The sequence below is a fragment of the Enhydra lutris genome, unplaced genomic scaffold (genome assembly GCF_002288905.1).
Source record: "Enhydra lutris kenyoni isolate GAN:26980312 unplaced genomic scaffold, ASM228890v2 scaffoldscaffold12, whole genome shotgun sequence".
NCBI lineage: Eukaryota > Metazoa > Chordata > Mammalia > Carnivora > Mustelidae > Enhydra > Enhydra lutris.
The window spans coordinates 31,135,661-31,155,006 of record NW_019154096.1 but is presented as its reverse complement, the minus strand read 5'-3'; the positions used below and the strand labels follow the sequence as shown (position 1 = coordinate 31,155,006).

Below are 19,346 nucleotides of genomic sequence, written 5' to 3'. Positions count from 1 at the left end.
GTTAGAGAGGGACAGGCCAGTGTGCAGGCCTGTGCAGCACGTGCTGGGAGGGCCGGTGCAAGCCACACCGGGGCAGTGAGCGAGAGTGTGGCAGGGAGCAGAGCCAGTTAAGTCAACACGTTCAGGGTGAGCAGGGGTTAGCCATGCACACGGGGGCTGTGGACAGAGGTCACGAGGAGGCAGGGAATGCAGAGGAGCCGGTGGGAACATGGGGAGAGGGCTGCACAGGCCAGGCCATGCACCGTGGTTCCGTAGTCCTGGACAAAGCTGTTTCCTCGACCAAGTCCCCGCCTCCCTCAGAACGTGGCCCGTTCTGCGTTTCCTGCCTGGATCCATCACATTGGGTCTTGGCTGTGGTCGCCACAGCTGTCCTGTCCCCAGGTGCCCATTGCTGTCCCATTTCTTCCCCTCCCTGTGCTCTCCAGTGTCTCCCTCACTGTGCTGTGGGTTCCTTGATGGCTAGGGGCCCCCTCTTGGTGGCGTTGCACAGTCCCTGGGCCAGAGAAGCTGCTGCGTACACACTGCCGAGTTGTCTGTTGTGCCCTGGGCTCTGCGACCGGCTCTGACTTTTCTTAGGCAGAACTAGGTTAGGAGAACAGGTGTAGTCCAGGTCGGGAGAGAGGCAGCCTGTGGCACTGGATGGACAGCTGGGCCAGAAAGCGGCATGGATTTCCATTCAGTCCCTAGCAGGCTGTCTCACCTGGGGCCATGTTTTCACCTCTACAAACCTCAGCTTCCAGCCTGTAGACTAAGTCGCTAGAACCAGACCTGGATGGGACCACTGGGGGATCTCACAGAGTAAGCGGCCCGCTGTTGGGGCATTAGCCTCTGCGTCGTCTTGCACACCCTGCTCCCGCTGTGTGTGACCGAGAGACTTTCTTTTCCTTTCCCAAAGGATGGTGGGAGATGCCAACAAAAAGACCCCGGAGCCACGAGTTGTCTTCATCAAAAAGTCCCAGCTGGAGCTTGGGGTCCATTTATGTGGAGGGAACCTACACGGGGTGTTCGTGGCAGAGGTGGAGGACGACAGTCCTGCCAAGGGCCCTGAGGGCCTTGTACCAGGGGACCTCATCCTTGAGGTGAGTTCTGAGCTGGCCACGCTCCTCTCTGCCAGCCCCTCTGGCTTCCTCCATTCTGCGGTGTGGGGGAGCAGAGCACGGCCTCTTGCCTGGCGCCCCCTGTTGGTGCTGAATGCTGCCGGGACCCTCGGGGCACATCACGGGGTCCCGGGTGGCGCCCTGGCTTGGGCAGTGGTGTCGGGGAGGGAATCGGGAGCGAGGGTGCTCTGCTGTGTCAGCAACGGGACTGGGGTCTGATGGCATGTCCTCTCCCTCTTGCTGGGTCTCCTGTTTGACGGGAGGGATGGTTCGTCGGTATTCAAAGACACAGATAGCAGAAGCAAGATGAAGTGCCGTGTTTGTGCAGCCCTCACTTGCTGGGGGCCGAGCACAGGGTTTCTCCTGGGAGAAGCTGTTGAGGTCAGAGCGGACCCTGGCAGAAGACTCAGTCTTACCTGCAGAGGCGAGGCAGGCAGAGTCCCAGTGACGGGGATCTTAAATCTGCCTCATCCCCCCACCACCTGCTCATGGGGGCCCAAGCCGCCCCTGGCTTCTGGCCTTTGAGCGCAGTCTTCTGTCCTCGGGCAGTATGGCAGTCTGGATGTGCGCAACAAGACAGTGGAGGAGGTCTACGTGGAGATGCTCAAGCCCAAGGATGGTGTCCGTCTCAAGGTGCAGTACCGCCCTGAGGAGTTCACCAAGGTCAAGAGCCTGCCTGGCGACAGCTTCTACATCAGGTACCGGGGGCTGGGGGAGGGCCCTCCTGAGGAGACTGGTCCTGATGAGTGTTTCTGCAATGCAGAGGATGGTACCGCGGTCCGTGCTGCTTGGGCCCCAAACCACGTGCTCACGGCTTGTGACTTAGACGCCTGTGACTTAGGGAAACTTTGCTTGAGGCCTTCCAGGGCTCCCTGTGTAGGGTTTGGGGCCTGGGAAATTTTGAGGGTATAGAGCCCCATTTTCCGACGTGCTGCACTCCTCTCCTGGTCTCCCCTGCCCCACGTCGGCACATCCGTCTGCAGTGTGTGTGAGTGTCAAGGTATGCACGTGCCCAAAGTACGGTGTGACTGGTGTGCAGCCGGGCACAGGCAGCATGTGTTTTCTAGAAGAGGCTCTAGCTTCCTTCACATTCCCTAAGCTCTGAGGCCACGGAGAGGAAAGAGTACTGATCAGCTGTGTACCGTGAGATATGGTCTCTGTCTCTAGGACACCCTCCTTGGTGGGAGATGACATATGTCCATCCTGGGGAGTTGCGCTTTTATAGGAAAGTGACCTTGACTTGGCAGCAGGGAGTGAAGGCCCCGCTTGGAAGATGGGATATGGTTTTTGGTCCTTGGCAAGACGTTCTTTATCTGATGGATGTGAGGGAGCCTCCAGTCTTAGGGGAGGGCAAGACATAAAGTCGGGGGTTCCCTTCTCTGGGAATTGCCCCCAGCATCGGGAGAGGTGGGTCCTGATCGTGGTCTGGGGAAAGCTCCGAGCAGGAGAGCTGTCCCAGGAGACCGGCTGCCGAAGTGTGTGGCTGGGGGGGCCCTCCAGCAGCCGGTAGCCTCCTCCTGATCCCGTTCTCTCTGTCGCCCGGCCAGGGCCCTGTATGACCGGCTGGCAGAGGTGGAGCACGAGCTGAGCTTTAAAAAAGATGACATTCTCTATGTGGATGACACCTTGCCACAGGGCACATTTGGGTCCTGGATGGCCTGGCAGCTGGACGAGAATGCCCAGAAGATGCAGCGCGGCCAGATCCCCAGCAAATACGTGTAAGTGTTCATGTCTGGGCTTGGAGGGGGAGGCGCCCACCCCTGGAGCTGTCCCAGGGATCAGGGCTCATCTGCCCTGCACCCTGGCTTCTGGTCTGTATGTTTTGCTCAAACCACTTGTCTAGAAAGGTGCTTCTAGTGCAATTTGATGGTGTATGTAAGTCAGTGCTATACAAGGGCAACTTAGGCAACATAACTTTATTTTTAACAGATTTATTGAGATACATTCCTGTGCCACACAGTTCACTCGAAGTGTCTGATTCAGTGGCTTTTAGTGTACTTACAGCTGTGCGCCACGGTTCCACTGTCATCTCAGAGCTTTCTGAGCTCAGCAGCAGCTGTGCATGCGTCAGCCACCTCACCTGTCTTTCCGTCTTTCCTGCCCCTCCCCGACCTGAGGCAGCTGGGACTCTACCTCTGTCCCTGCAGAGTGCGCTGTTCTGGACTTTCACGTGAACGTGGCCTTCTGTGCCTGCTTTCTTGCACTTTGCATAGCGTTTTCCTCTGCACAGGCAGGGGTGGGGTGGGCGGGAGCATCTGCTAGGCCCTTCCCAGCACCACCGTTCCCTGTGCCCACAGGATGGATCAAGAATTCTCCAGGAGACTCAGCATGTCTGAGGTCAAAGATGACAACAACGCCGCAAAGACGCTGTCAGCGGCCGCACGCAGATCCTTCTTTCGAAGGAAACATAAGCACAAACGCAGCGGGTCCAAAGATGGGAAAGACCTCCTTGCCCTGGACACCTTTTCCAACGACACCATTCCACTCTTTGAAGGCAAGTGGCTGAGCTCACTCTTCCAGCAGGCTCTCAGAATTAGGCTTACCGTTGACCACAGAAACCGCACAGCCATGACTTAGACAAGATAGAGGTTTACCCTGCTTTTGCAGGGAAGTCCCAGAAGTCCTAGTAGTTGGGGGTGGTGGCACTGTTGTCCTCAGGGTCTGGCTCCTGTAGGGCGTGGCTCGCTCTGGCGGCACCTGACGTTGCAGCGCCAGCATCGGGCCAGATTCAGAGAGCAGGAGGGAGGACGGGGCCAAAGTGTGCCACAGCTGAGCACGCCTCCTTACACCGCTTCCCTGGGAGTCCCAGTCCGCGACTCCCAACGCACACCTCACTGGCCGCTTGTATCAGAAAGAGCCTGGAAGGGCAGCGTTTCAGCTGCAGCCCTTCCAGCCACGGTAATGTAGGTTCTGTCGCAAGGACGGGTATGGGAGGGCCAGAGGCAGTCTGCGGTCAGTGCGTTGCTTCTGGTTTCTTTAGGGGTCACTGTAGGCTGTTTGGTGGTAGTCGGGAGCCACCAGCCTCCGCAGCTCTTTGGGCTTTTCTGGGTTTCTTCCTGTGTCCATGAACGATTCTTACAAGATCTTCCCTGGCCAGGCACTGCACCAGGGCCAGAGTTGCAGACTAGGGAGTGTGACATCCCCTGGCAGATCGTCCTTATGTAAAGGGTGCTTTTGTCCTGGAAAGCTGCAGTTCTTGTGACTGCCGCTCATGGGAGCCTGGTGTATGTCCAGTGCCCTAGAATGTTGCCCTTCTGGGCAGGCGGGCTACAAAGCTGGCCACGCGCAGCAGACAGTAGGATAGCTTCTTTCTTCCTTGCCTGCTCCCATTTCTATTTTTTATTTTTATTTTTATTTTTTATTTTTTTAAAGATTTTATTTATTTATTTGACAGACAGAGATCACAAGTAGGCAGAGAGGCAGGCAGAGAGAGAGGAAGGGAAGCAGGCTCCCCGCCGAGCAGAGAGCCCGATGCGGGACTCGATCCCAGGACCCTGGGATCATGACCCGAGCCGAAGGCAGCGGCTCAACCCACCGAGCCACCCAGGCGCCCCATTTCTATTTTTTAAATGAAGGCCTGGGTACTGCGAGTTGCGTGAATCCCATCCTCGTTCGTGGCCCTTTGTCACTCTCTCAGGATGGGATGGCAAACCTCAGCAGGTGGGCCACATCTGTTTATATGGCCGGGAGCTAGGAATGGGAGTTCACATGTTTCAATGTAGTAACAAAGACTGTCTATAGGCACGAACACCTAGTGGCAATAATGGTCGCTTGATTTTGCTGTTTCTTCTTTCTGCAAAAAAAAATGCTGTTGGGATTTTCAGAGGTATTGCGTTGAATCTAAAGATTGATTAGGGTGGTATGGGCATGTTTACAAGACCAAGTCTTCCAGTCCACAGAAACAGCTGTCTTTCCATCTATCTGTATCTTCTTTGATTTCTTTTTGCAGTATTTTGTAGTTTTCGGTTTGCAAGTCTTTCACCTTGTTTAGGCGTATTCCTAAGTATTTTTTCCTTTGTGAGGTTATAGTAAGTGGGTTTGTTTTCTTCATTTCTTTTTCAGAGTGGACATTGTTGGTGTATAGGAGTGCAATTGATTTTTGTATGTTGATTTTGTATTCTGAAACTTGACAGAAATCGTTAGTTCTAACAGGTTGTGTGTGTGTGTGCGTGCGTGTGTGTGTATGTGTGTGTGTGTGTATTCTCTAACGTTTTCTACATTGAGATGTTGTCATCTGAGAATAGATAATTTTACTGCTTGTTTTCCAATGTGGATGCCTGCTTTCTTTCTCTTGTCTAATTGCCCCATCTGGGATTTCCGGTACTGTGTTGGATAGTCATGGCAAGTGTGGGGCATCCTTGCCCTTGTTTCCAATCTTAGAGGGAGAGCCTCCCGTCTCCTGCCTTTGAGTGGGATGTTAGCTACAGGCTTTTCATATATGGCTTTTGTTATGTTCAAGTAGTTTCCTTCTGTTCTTACTTGGTTGAATGTTTTTAATCATGAAAGGGTACTTAATTTTGTCAATGCTTTTTCTGTGTCAGATAAGATGATCATGTGGTTTTTGTCCTTCATTTTAATGTGGTGTAAGACATAGATTGATTTTTGTATGTTAAGAACCATCCTTGCATTCCAGGTATAAATCCCACTTGGCCGTGGCATATGATACTTTTCATTTGTTGCTGAATTCAGTTTGCTGGTATTTTGTTGAGGATTTTTGCATCTTTGTTCATCAGGGATATTCGTCTGTTGTTTTATTATGTCTTAGGATGAGTTTGGAAGTGTCCCCTCCTCTTCAATTTTTGGAAGAGCTTTAAGAGGACCAGTACTAATTTTTTTTTTTTAAGTGTTAGGTAGAATTCTCTGGTGAAGAAGCCATCTTGTCCTGAGTTTTTTCTTGTGAAGAAGTTTTTCTGTTACTTTCTGTCTCCTTACTTGGTGTAGCTCTGTTCAGATTTTTTTTTTTTAATTTCTTCATGATGTAGTCATGATACATTCTGTGTTTCTAGGAATTTATTATTTATTATTATTAGTCAGGTTGTCTGATTTGTTTACATGTAATTGTTCGAGGTAATTTACTATAAATTTTCTGTGGAATTTGTTTTCATTTCTGTGGAATCGGTTATCATGGCCCTTATTTCAGTGATTTAAGTCTTCTCTCCATTTTTCTTCATTAGTCTAGCTAAGAGTTTGCTAGTTTTGATCTTTTCGAAAAACCAACTCTTGGTTTCATTGATTTTTCATTGATCTTTTCTAATTGTTTTTCTATTCTCTGTTTATCTCTGCTCTTCATTACTTCTTTCCTTCTGCTAATTTTGGGTTTAGTTTGTTCTCTGCACCCCCCCCCCAATTCCTCCAGGTGTAAAGTTGGGTTGTTGATTTCTTCTTTCTCAATATCCACATTTACCACTACACACTTTCATCCTGGATGTGGATGCAGCTGGATGCAGCTTTTGCTGCATCCTGTAAGTGTCCATATCCTGTGCTTTTGTCTTCATTTGTCTCCAGAACTTTTCTGAAATGCGCTCTGCTTTTTTTCTTTGAGCCCTTGGTTGTTGGAGACTGAGTTGTTTAATTTCCACATAGGTTTATTTTCTTGTTTCCCTTTTGTTGTTGTATTCTAGTTTCCTTCCACTGTGGTCAGAAAAGATTCTTTGTATAGCTTCAATGTTAAGTTTGTTTTGTGGCTTACCAGGTGGTCTGTCCTGGAGGTGGTCTGTCCTGGAGAATGCTCCGTGTGTGCTTGAGAAGAATATGTCCTGTGCTGTTGCTGGCCGGGGTGCTGGGTACACATCTGTGAGGCCATTGGGTCCATAGTATTTCCTTATTTTCTGGCTGTTTTATCGGTAACAAAAGTGGGGGCGTCGAAGTCCCTCTGAGTATTGCGAATTCTCTGTTTCTCCCTTCAGTTCTCTCAACGTTTGCCTCCCGCAGTTGGGAGCTCTAGTGTGAGGTGCATGTGTGTTTGTAATCGTTGGATCTCTCTGGAGAATTGACCCTTTTATCATTATGTTATGCCCTTCTTTGTCTCTTGCAACAGCTTCTGCCTTAAGGTCTAGTTGGCCTGCTGTAACTGTGGTCACCCTGCTCTCATCAGATTCCTCATCGCACGAACTGTCCTTGTTCTTTCACTTCTACTAGCCCGTGTGTGTCCTTAGATCCAAAGTGAGTCTCCTGGACGCATGTAGCTGGATCTTGTTTATTCATCCGTTGAGCTGATCCATTCACATTTAAAGTAATTACTGATATGGGAGGACTTACTGCTGCCACTGGAATTGTTTTCTGTATGTCTTGTAGCTTTCTTGTCCATCTTGCTTCCCTTGCTGCTTGTTGTGCTGTGCTGTTTTTTTATTTTGTTTATTCATTTGATAGAGATCACAAGTAGGCAGAGAGGCAGGCAGAGAGAGAGGAAGGGAAGCAGGCTCCCCGCTGAGCAGAAAGCCCTATGCGGGTCTCGATCCCAGGACCCTGGGATCATGACCTGAGCTGAAGGCAGAGGCTTTAACCCACTGAGCCACCCAGGCTCCCTTTGTTTTTGTTTGTTTGTTTTTTGTAGTGACAGGTTTTGATTCCCCTCTCATGTCCCTTTGTGTATATTTCACAGATATTTTCTTTTTGGTTACTGTGCGATTACATAAAGCATCTTAAAGTGACAACAGTCCATTTTATTTTATTATTTTTTTTTAAGTAAGCTCCATGCTCTGCATTGCCCCACATTGGAGCCCAACACGGGGCTTGAACTCATGACTCCGAAGTCAAGACCTGAGTTGAAATCAAGAGTCAGACACCTAACCAACCGAACCACCCAGGCACTCCTGTAATAATCCATTTGAAACTGATGACAACTTAATTTCAGTCTCCTATAAAAATTCCATGTTATACCTCTGAGTCCTCCTCCCCTTGATGTTGTTGATGACATCTATTACCTTATTTTATATCAATGTATATTTTAGCATAGATTTATAATTACTTTTGTGCTATTCCTTTTAAATACCTACGCCAGATTTAAAGTGATTTGCATACCTACATTACGTTACTTCCAGATTCTCTATTTATATGTACATTTATCCTTCCCAGGGAGTTTTATATTTTTGCTGGTTGGATTTAATGACTTGTGAGATGCTCAGTAGCTCTCTAATTCTGTAATTATGAGGACTTCCAACAAAGCAGATTGTTCAGGGAGGAACAGGAATCTTCTAAATTGGTCTCCCACTGCGTGGAGTGTTAATAGTCTTTAGCGGAGAATATGATTCTTGCTCAAATAAGTTGGAGGCATCGTGACTTAGTGTCCATACAGAGGGAAAGGGATGAAGACTTTGCACTTGTGTGTGGGAGGTTCAGAAGGAATACAGGAGAGCAGGATGAATCAGTAGGGGTGCATTCTAGAAACGTAACAGGAGCGGAAGAGGGAGGTGCAGAATGTTGACGTTGTTATGTCATTTTCGATGAACACATATAGATTTTGTAGTCTTTTCTGAGAATGTAAAAATCAACATGTGAGAATAACAAATGTCTGGAAGGACATCCTTCCAGCTTCTAATAGTGGTGATGAGGAGGCTGCTGGAGACCAGGACGGACGGGAGAAGAGGTGTCAGAGAAGCTGTTTGGCTTTACCTGTAATGTTCTGGTTTTCAAAAGAGGGGATGTGTTCGTCTCCTGGAAAGTCCTTTGCCCTGAGACTCCTCAGAGGCTTTGGTCAGAAATGCACAGACGTTCTGGATGGTAGGTGGGGCTCCCAGAGCCTCCCCTGCCAACTGGAACAGATCACCTGGCCAGCCCTCTGTGAGGTGCCGTGTGGAAAGCCACAGAGATGTACGTGGATAATCATCAGGCCTTTAAAAAAAAGAACACTTGTAGGTGTGGGTGAGGGAGGGGAGAGATTGCGTTCACTTCCCCCTCAGTTCTGCCCATGAGCTTGGTCCAAGTGGAGCTCCAGCGGCACCTGGCCCCCCGCCGCATGTGCACCCACAGCCTCATCCCCAGTCAGGCCTTGGCGTTCAGCTGCTTTGCAGGCCGTCTGGGCCGAGCCTCCCCTTGACCCTTCCCCAGAGGCCACCCCAGCCCTCCCTGCCCTCAGTCCGCTGGCCTGCCAGGCTCGGCCAGAGCGACAGCTCCTGTTGCGCCCCTCCTGGGCCTCCTGCTGGTCTCTTCATCCTTGGGGCCAGCACGCATGCCTCTAACCCCTGCTGCTCCCTGGGACCTCTGGCTCTGTCACCTGGACAGGCATCGAGAGCACTTGTGTGGTCGTTGGGGCTTTTCACAAGTTGCTGACTTAGGACACTGGTGAGACTGTGTTTCGTATTCTTTCCGAAGTGTTTCTGAGATGCCAGCACAGTGACTGACATGGGGAGGTGCTGGTGTTGGGCCGCCTCTTTCAGCAAGGATTTGTTTATTCATTCAGGGGCTGTGGTGGTGCAGGGGGCGGGGGTGTGTTCTACACACACAAGATTGATTTGACTCCTGTAACCCAGACCAGATAATAGTAGCCGAAGTGCGATTTCTCTGCCCCGTCACATCCCAGCTGGTCGGTGGCCCCAGGAAGGCAGCTCTATCCTGGGGATCAGCCAGGGACCCCAGTCCCGTCGGTCCTGTAGCTCTGCCATGCTTCTAAAGGTTGTCCTCCTCCTCAGGGTGAGGGCTGGCTGGGCAGCCCTGGTCTTGTCCTTTTTAGCCCCTGGGAGGAGGGCAAGGAGTTGGGAGCTTCTCCTCTGCTCATGGGGTCGTATGAGCACACCTGCGTGCAGGGCAGGTTGCACGCCTAGAGAGCAGACAATGGAGAGTGGGGTCAAGGGGAGCAGGCCTGAGACACGTGAGGAAGAATTTGAGGGGAAGGAAGTGCCAGAATGACTGCTCTAGACCAGCTGTCTTGGGTGTGCACAGAGCAGGGACACTAGTGCTGGCTGCAGGAGTGACCGTGCGCTGGTCTGCCCAGGACATGGGGCCTCTTCCCGCTACACCAGCCAAGTCCCAGGCGAGCCCTGCTGAGCTGCTCACCTGGCCTGGCTCGGGATTTATGGACCGAGGGGGCGGACCTGCCTGGGGCAAGCAAGGTCAGGGCAGCCGAGGGCCCTGGCTTCCTCCCTCCCTCGACTCCAGGTGCATGCCCGTGACACTGCCCCTCTCTCCCTCAGATTCCACGAGCCTCGCCTATCAGCGGGTCCAGAAAGTAGACTGCACCTCCCTGAGGCCTGTCCTGATCCTGGGGCCATTACTGGACGTGGTGAAGGAAATGTTGGTGAACGAGGCGCCCAGCAAGTTCTGCAGATGCCCCCTCGGTAAGGGGCACTCTCGCTGCCTGCCGGGCTCTGTCCACCCGTCTCCTGGGGCTGGGTCCCATGGTGTTTCAGCGCCCTTCTGAGTGGCTCACATCAGTGTGTTTCTCCAGAAGGAGGGACAGGAGGACAGGTTTTCTGCACAGTGTTCTTGCTCAGAATGTGCTGTGACGGCTCCCCGGGCCGGGGGCATCTCATTCCTGTGTCTGTGCTTTGCAGAGGTGATGAAGGCCTCTCAGCAGGCCATCGAGCGGGGTGTCAAAGACTGCCTGTTTGTCGACTACAAGCGGAGGAGTGGCCATTTTGATGTGACCACAGTGGCTTCCATAAAGGAGATCACAGAAAAGGTACCCGTTGCTTAGACCAGGGGTAGGGTCTGAGCATTTGGGTTTGGACCCCCCCGCAGCTCTGGACCTCTGCCCTGTGCATCTCTTGGGACTTCAGTGCGCTCGCCTGTGTCCTTTTAGTCCAAGTTACCCTCTGTCAGCGTTTGCCCCATTGCTTCTGTGTGTTTCCACCGTCATAAACAGGGCACTAATCCTGTGCCCATGTCACCCCTCTCCCTCTGAGGATTCGGGATCAGGTGAGTGCTCTGAGCTCTCGGAAAGCCCCATGTGGCGGATTCTATGACAGGGTCTTGCCCTGCTCAGCGTGTGTGCAGAACTGTATGTGTGCTTTTTTCTGGGGACAGGGTGCCCAGCTTCCATCAGGGCCCTGCCCCTGAAAGGGTTAAGAATCGTTTCCTTGCGTCTTTAGGCTCTTGAATGTACTGGGTCTGTTTGCAGGGGAGTGTGAGGAAAAGTGGGGAAACCTGTAAGGGGTATTGGAAAAGCAGCCATCAAGGGTGGACGCCTGAGGCCCTGTCCTTCTCGGGCTGCTCACTTCACCTCATAAGGCTTGGCTTTGCTCCTCACCGAATGAGGGAGGTGGCTTCTGGCAGCGGGGAGTGCGGATGCGCCCCAGGGAGTTAGAAAGCCGGCTGGTGCCTGGGCTCCCTCAGTGGAGCTCTTCGGGATCAAGGAGAACCCTGTGCAGAGTGCCTGTGGTCTTTCTTTGGCTCACACTCCACCTGGAGGCTCAGGGGGCCCCAAGACACGTTTTAGTCACAGCCAGGCAGACACACACGCCCCTTCCCCAAGGCAGTTCCTACTGGGTCTCCCCATCTTCATTTGCTCAGTCTGGCGGCAGTGAGGTTTCTGAGGCCGGGCTGGGGTCGGGCTTAAGAAGCTCCCTGTGTCTTGTCAGAGGCAGGAAAGGTAGTCGCGAGGCAGGCCATCCAGACCCTACTGTGCCCTGGCTCCTAGCTGTCACCACCATCAGAGTTGACAGCTTGCGGGGAGAGCTTTTCTGGGGTGACACTCTCCCCGTGTTCCCTACGTGGTCTTCATGCTAGACTGGTTCTCATGTGCTCATTGATGCAGGGAGGTAGAGCAGTGTTTGCGGGAGGGGGTCCCATCTATGGCAGGGCTCCATTGTCCTTAGGGCCATCCCCAGGCCCTGACTGGCCATGCACCCCCTTTAGAACCGGCACTGTCTCCTGGACATCGCCCCCCATGCCATCGAGCGGCTGCACCACATGCATATCTACCCCATCGTCATCTTCATCCACTATAAGAGCGCCAAACACATCAAGTAGGTGACTGGGTCCTCGGGGGCTTGGTGGGCTCGGGGGGCTTGCTGGGCGTGAGGCTGCTGGCTCAAACACCAGGGCCGTGGGGTGGGCGTGGAAGAAGGAGACGGGCAGAAGGTCTCATGTTCACTCAGGCAGTGCTAACCAGGCACAGTCCTCGTCCCCACTGGCCCTTGGCCCTATGCGGTTGCTGCCACGGTTTCCTGCATCATTACCTGGGCATTCCAGCCTTCTCTCTCCTTCTCCTGCCTCTCAGCTTAGGGCTCACATGGACACAAGCAGCTAGGTGGCTTTGGCTGGGTCCAGTCGGCCAGGAGCTGGCTTGGGACGTGGATGAGCCTTGGCTTTCCCTGAGCCCTAGTTTCTGTGCTGGTTGGGCTGACCACCGAACAGGGCCTCCATCCGTTTTTGCCTTTCTATGCTTCCAAGCTTCTGGTGCCCTCATTTGGGGGCCAGCTGCTTTCCACACACACGCACTGGAGTACTCACCATCCCCCCTACCATGCAGAGCACCCCCTGGGGCCCGCAGGCTGTCGCTGTGCTTTACGGGGGTCCCTGTTGACCAAGGCCCTGTTACTCCAGACAAAGCAAAGAGGAGGGCCTGGGGAGGTAAGACACTCAGCCTGCTTCTCTGGATGTCCGACAGGGAGCAGAGAGACCCCATCTACCTAAAGGACAAGGTGACTCAGAGGCATTCCAAAGAGCAGTTTGAGACGGCTCAGAAGATCGAGCAGGAGTACAGTCGGTACTTCACAGGTAGGTGCGCCTCCGGGCCGGAGAGGAAGAGCAGGCAGCGTGGACGGATGCCCCATCGGTGCCGCCGCGGTCCCCGGCATCGAAGCTGTCCTGCTGGCCGGGGCGGGGCAGTGAGTGGAGTGTTACAGGCTGACAAGAGAGGTCCCCCCGGCCTCGTCCCCCAGGTTTTTCCCCAAGCAGTGGCAGGTCTGTCTCCCAGCAACAGTGCTGTGCGGGAGGGCTCCGGGGGTCCCGCGCAGGCGGCCCGGTGGTGGTGGCTGTGGCTGGCTGGCCTTCACACTTTCTGTGAAGGGTAGTGAAGTGCAGTCCAGTGTAGCCCTGAGGTTTGGCCAAGAAAAGCTGCACTCTCGACAGCTTTCGTCTTTGAGGCACAGCAAACCGAAGGCAGCACGGCTCCGGCCTGTTGGCTGCCATCATGCCTTGTGGCTTCCTCCCTCTGCTAAACTCAGTCATCAGTAGGGGCTTAATCACACTGGGGTCACTGAGGTAGGAGCAGTGATTTTAATTCACTTGTGCAGACTGTTAGGATCTCGTTTCATGCTTCTCATGCAAAAGCAGTTGTCCTCAGAACCCCAGCTTGGAGCTTCTACGTATGCGTGTGTGGGTTTTCATTTCTAATCTGTCATAAACCAGTATTTACTCAAATGTATTAACACTTACTAGAGAAATGAAAAATTCAAAACTCTAAAACTTATAAACTTTTGACTTTTTATTTGTTTCAACAAACATAAAATTATTCTTAGCACTTTTTTTAAAAATTTATTTTTAAAGAGTTTATTTGAGAGAGAGAGAGAGAGTGAGAGTGCACGTGAGTGGGGTGAGGGGCAGAGGGAGAAGCAGACCCCCTGCTGAGCAGGGAGCACACTGTAGGACTTGGACCCTCTGAGCTGAAGGCAGCCACGTAACCGACTGAGCCATCCAGGCGCCCCTCTCGGCACATTTCCACAGCAGTTTCTAAGGGCTCCCTGTCTGTTCCTGTCCCTACCTTGTGGCAAGTGGCCAGGCATGTTTTGTCTACTGGCACCGTTCCATGGGGCACACGGAGAGCCCGGGCTAGTGTCTCCAGGACCCGTGGTGGTGAAAGCCTGCAGAGCAGGGCCAGGCCATAGCTGGGGATGTGTCATCTTGCCCGGGACTCTTCACTGGGCTCTGGGATGCCCCAGCACCTTTCATGCATTCTTGTTTCCTGGAGACTCCAGCTGCTGTTTGGACCATCACAACACAACCCCAGACTGCCTTCCAGGGTGCCGGACTCCCCCTTGCAGGATGGGGCAGACCCATCCCAGGGCGTGCGGGCTGGGGGCGGGGGGGCGTGCAGCTCATGCCAACAGTCGAATCCTGGTCGTCCCTGTTATAAGCACCCGCGAAGCCTGGCAAAATTTGACACCAGCCTTCATTTGAGCCCACGTTGTCAGTATCTTACTGAACAGCTGAGCAGGGAGACAGATTAAAAAGCCAGAGTTATTTGTACTCAACTCTTACTTCTTTTTCTTCCCCAATTTCTTGCTGATGGAAGAGCATGAGGAAGGCAGGCCAAGTAGCTCCGAACAGGCAGAAAACCAGAAAGAGTAACAGATGTATTGTTTTGCCTCAAACCGGGGTCTGGCTCTGAGCTCAATGATGTGTGTGTTTGGGGGCTCTTTTGCAGGGGTCGTCCAGGGAGGAGCCCTGTCGAGCATTTGCACTCAGATCTTGGCAATGGTCAATCAGGAACAAAGTAAAGTCCTGTGGATTCCAGCCTGTCCACTGTAGAAGAAGGCATGCTGGGGGTGGCTGTGGCTTGGCTGCCCACGTGCACGCCTGGCCCAGCTCCTGCTCAGTGGTTGCAAAGTACACGTCTATCTGTATATCAGCACGCAAGGGAAGGATCCACGCACACGGACTCCAGAAACACCTCCTCTGTAGACCGAGGGCCACAGGGGACCGGGATCCGGGCCCCAGCCCGAAGACTGTGTTCCTCTCACACATGTGCTTTAAGACAAAGTAAAAAACACAAAAGACTTTTGATAGAGGGGTTCAACACCACCCTTTCCTTAGCCAGCCGATCAGAGATGCTGCAGAGAACCTTTCAGATCACAAGTTTACAAGCCTTTTCTAAGTATTGGTTGTTTATGTTTACTTGAACGGCCCCATGCTGTCGGTGCCCAGCCCTGCCCCCCACCCCGTCACCCTCCCGTGTTGTTTTGGTGTTGCATTTTGTTCCTGCTTTCAGCAAAATGACTCTGGAACCTCAGCGGTGGCCGCGTTGCTCTGGAAGGTTCTCGTCGGTGGGACCAGAGCTTCGACAAACTTCCTGCTCTTCAGCGGCACCTCTCCTGGAAGGACATGGCGACTGCAGGGGCTCAGACGTGGTGGCCACAGGACCAGTGCCTTTGTGGGGCTGAGGCACCAGCGGCTGTGTTCTCCCTTCCTGCACCAGGAAGGCCATTTTGGCGTCGCGCAAGCTTGTCGCTCAGGCTTTCTATCCCCCCTTCCGTGTCCTCTCATTTCTTCTCTGTCTGCGATCGTTACGTCTGCCTTCTCCCTGGGCCATCTGGGCTCCCTGGGCTCGCCGCCACGCTGTGGTTCCGGGCGGGATGTAAACCGAGGGCTGGCACGTGCCACTGGGTCCTCTTTAGGTTCTGTAAATAATGACCGCTTTATCAGTGCAATTTTTGCAGGGTAATTCTTAAACTCCATAGGCTGAGGCAGGTACATCAGCTCTCTTGATAGGAAGACACTCATGTCTCAGACTTGGAACCGAGAGCTCTTAGATGAAGCATAGCGAGGAGTGTCCTCACTGTCGGACATGTAGAGAGAAGCTGGGGGTCCTCTTAGTCCCGGTGACAGCACTCCCGGCAGAAATAGGACCCCATGAGGGCGTCTTTGGGGTTTTTGTTTTTGGGTTCTTGTTTTGTTTTGTTTTGTTTGCACTTCTGATGCTGGATGTCTCTGGCTGAAGATTTGATGTGGTTCCTCCTTAAACTGTGCGTCCTATTAATAATAGGTACTGTACTGGGCTCCGTGTAAGCGTCACTGGGGTAGGACCTATATTTTAATACTGTTCTTAACATTTCATTTTGCTAGCAAGAAATCTTTGATTTCATTTTATTCTTTGTAATTCTAGACAGTAGATTGTAGTTTAGCCAAACTGACATTTTTAAAAAAGGGATCTATTTTCTTGCACAGTTGTTCAAAGAGACACGTGTCAGTCCTCAGTGCTGCCCTTGGTCTCACAGGTACGCGCCTTCTTCTAGCTCAGACAAGCGGGACGGATGGTGGGCTGAGGCCCTCCTCAGTGCCCGAGGGCTGTTCCTGCAAGCGGCAGCCCGAGCGGGACTGTGACGGTACAGTGTGCACAGGTACTGTTCTGACAGACTGGGATTTTCTGTACTAAAACCTTACTTTGTATCAAAAGTTAAACAGACTTTAGTACAATAAATAAAGGTCAATTTCTGTAACTGGTTGTCATGGAGATAGCGGTCTTTTGGTTTTCCATCAGTTCCCCACCCCTCGGCTCTCTTATATTCCTAAATGTGTGAGATGACTTTCCTCCCCTCTGTAGCAGGTAGCTGCAACTGGCGGACGTGAGAGGTCCTTTCCAGCCCTCATGATCCCCAGGAGCCCCTTTTCCCTGCTGCATCAGCACCTCTGACTCTACCCTCCCCTCCTAACCTCCCCTGTGTCTGTCTGTCCCCTCCATCCGTCCAGCATAGTGTGGATGGTGGTGGCAGCCAGGCAGCTGATTTATGTAAGGTTCAGATCCTGCCCACGGGTGCTTATATTCAGGGTTGCAAAGAGCGTAAGGGATTTGAAGGACACAGGGTTCCCCTGATGTTCTCAACCAGAGACTTGTCTGCAAGGGGGTGAGTCCCAGGTTGGGTCCCCAGAGTGAAGAAGGCCTTGCCTGGCACGGCAGCTACATTGTGATACCAAGGTCACTCTCTACAATTCCAGGGTGGAAGGAAGCCTGGACTGGGAAGAGCCCTCTTCCTCTGCTCTTTTTGCCTGGAGGAGGTGGGGGGGCATGGTGTTCTGGAAAAGCCCCATGCTGCTGTGGTGACCTGGCCAATGCGGGCAGACTTGGGGTTGGTACCTCCTTAGTCCTTTCTGGCTGAGTAAGGGAGCATGGTGCACCTGTGGTCTTGGCGTCACCTGTGGCCATGGGAGTCACAGTGCTGTGTGGGACTGTGGTGGTGTGTGGGCTGGTGCAGCTGGCTGGGGCCCAGGGCACATCCCTCTTGCCCACGTGTGCCCAGCCATGGGGCTGCCCACACGTCCTCGACGGCCCAAGGACAGTGCTGACCCAAGGGGGCAGCTGCTGCACGGACTTTGTCGCCCACGGCAAACGGGGGTAGGCGGCTACTTGTTTAAGGAATGGTTCTTTTCGAGAGCCCAGTGAGGCCGAACCCTTAACGATATGCACATGAGGCTTTTTGAGTGACCATTTCTTCTTGGAGATTTTTCTGTAGTTTCCAAATTGTCTATAGGGAATGTGGTTTTCGATTATAATTACGAGGGGAAAAAAACACTGTCTCTTAAAAATGGAGGCCAGCTAAGTTGCTGAGATCACCAGTGCTCCACTGAGGGAATTCACGCTCGTCTCCAAGGCTTGCCGAGACTGGGGAAGCGGGGAGGGGTGCACAGGCAGATAGGTCTCGGCCCCAAGTTGGTGTCTGTCTTGTGCAGGCTCAGCTCCTCCTGGAAAGGCAGAGGGAACTTTTGGTTCCAGCCACGAGGCCTTGGACAGATCGTACTGGTGGCCTCAGCACCTGGCCTTTGAAGGCAGTGCAGACTAGATCATCTCTAAGGCCCTTTCCCATACTGACATCTAGGATGGGGTGGCGAATGGGACTTTAGCAGAACCCCTGCTCTGGGGAGCCTTTCCGGAGGCTGGAGGAGCCCTTGGACACCTCATGCGGAGGAGTGGAAACCAAAGGGGCCGGGACTAGGAGCCAAGCACTGGCCCAGAGTCTCCGGCCTGTCCTTGGCCAGAACAAAGGCGCTGGGGCAAGAGAGCTGCGCTGCTGCCACCCTGGATGGACAGGGCAGTGCACCACCTGGATCAGATACCCAGGCCGGACAGAAATGCAAGCAACTGCAGGGCTGCCCCCGAGTGGGCATACGCTCACAGGGAGCCTGGGGCCTCCATGGTCTCACAGGGAGCAGGGCTGTGAGGCTGGATCCTGGACAGCTGGGCCTTTGCCGCCCCCTGCTGTTGGCGTGCGCACGTGCAGGTTCCAGCGACCTTATCTCATCTGTTCGTATCTGCCTCAGCTCGTACCTTTCTGAGTATGGTTTCTGGCCTCTGATGGCTCCCCCTTAAGTTCTCTTTGCTAGTATATGAATATATATATTCATCATACATGATATATGATCATATCTATGTTATTATTATATAATATGTAAAATGTGTCAATTATATGTGTAATTTTAACTGTGAAATGTGTCCTGCGTACAGAAAATCATGTACAATGTGACTGTACATTCTAAACAGTCATAAATGGGCAGTGTATCCGTCCCTTAGAGGACCTCTTATGCCCAGTGGGGTAAAATTCTCTACCTTTCCACCAAAGTGAGTACTGCGCTGATTTGTGGTTCAATAATTGCCTCACTTTCTTGTTTTTAACCCCAATGGAGATACTGTGAAACAGTAGAGCATTGAGTTTTGGCAACACCTGGCATCAAGCACAAACTGAGCTGCGTGGGGAGAGAACAGAATGGCCACTATTAGGGGAAGTTGGCCAGAAACAGCCTCGCAATCTCTGGGTCCAGGTGAACCTCGGCGTCCTGGGGGATTTACCAGAGCCCCTTCTGGGGAAGTCTGCGAGCGAGGACTGGAATGGGTCCTGGGGGGTATCGGGGCCTCCACACACCACGTCCTCACTGTCTGGTGGAAACGTGGCCGGAGGGCTTGGGCTGCTGTTGTCCGTTGGCAGGCTGACCACCACCGTCCACTGGACTCTGCTGGGAAGTCAGAGACGCCATCTGTGGGATGGAATGCTGGTCTGGAGGGCAGGACGCTTGGCAGCTCACGTCAAGAGAAGCTGAGTGGAAATGAGAATGTGCACCAGGACCGCTGGATGGTCTTCCCTTAGCTCAGCCAGCGAAGACAGGCACTGTGTGAATAGCCCTTCACGTCTCTGTCTTGAGGTCCTGCCCCAAGCAGACTCCTTGTCCATGAAGTCTGGTCGCAGCTCTCGTGCTCACACCTCTCCTCTGCTCTCCTGAGCATTTCCTAGGGATTTTCACCATTTCTTTGGCTCTCCTCTCTGTTGATGGACCACTGCCCCTTTTGCCGCTTGTAAGGGGGAAGGGTCAATTCATGATGGGAATTCTTTCTCCCTGGGAGGGTGACTCGGTTTACCTTCTTCTAACACTGTCTTCTTGAAAAGTTCTGGATTAAAAAGAAGTAGCAATCTGTATGCACCACTGTCTACGGATTGCTACCCTCAGGTCGGGAGGCTGGGGAGGGAGTGCGTTGATGCCAAGAGCCTAGATAATAAGGCCTGCATCTGCCGACAGCTGCCGTGGGGGCTTCGTCCCTCTTCTTGGAGCTTTGGTTGTTCATGTGTCGGACATGCTGGCCTGGGTCCCTCCATTTTTGACCTGTCA

The 19,346-nt window shown here is 52.7% G+C and overlaps 1 protein-coding gene across 2 annotated transcripts in view; it reads left to right on the top strand.

Moving 5' to 3' along the window:
* LOC111145168 (discs large MAGUK scaffold protein 5) overlaps positions 1-16,158 on the top strand; it is a 118,557-nt gene extending 102,399 nt beyond the window's left edge. For both annotated transcript variants that reach the window (XM_022499872.1, XM_022499871.1), the window contains 9 exons: positions 896-1,079; positions 1,647-1,795; positions 2,645-2,815; positions 3,395-3,591; positions 10,226-10,369; positions 10,586-10,713; positions 11,889-11,998; positions 12,643-12,752; positions 14,401-16,158. In XM_022499872.1, the coding sequence (XP_022355580.1) occupies positions 896-1,079; positions 1,647-1,795; positions 2,645-2,815; positions 3,395-3,591; positions 10,226-10,369; positions 10,586-10,713; positions 11,889-11,998; positions 12,643-12,752; positions 14,401-14,504 (1,297 nt within the window). In that variant the 3' untranslated portion in view covers positions 14,505-16,158. The remainder of the gene's footprint in view (positions 1-895; positions 1,080-1,646; positions 1,796-2,644; positions 2,816-3,394; positions 3,592-10,225; positions 10,370-10,585; positions 10,714-11,888; positions 11,999-12,642; positions 12,753-14,400) is intronic.
* The last annotated feature ends 3,188 nt before the right edge of the window (positions 16,159-19,346 follow it).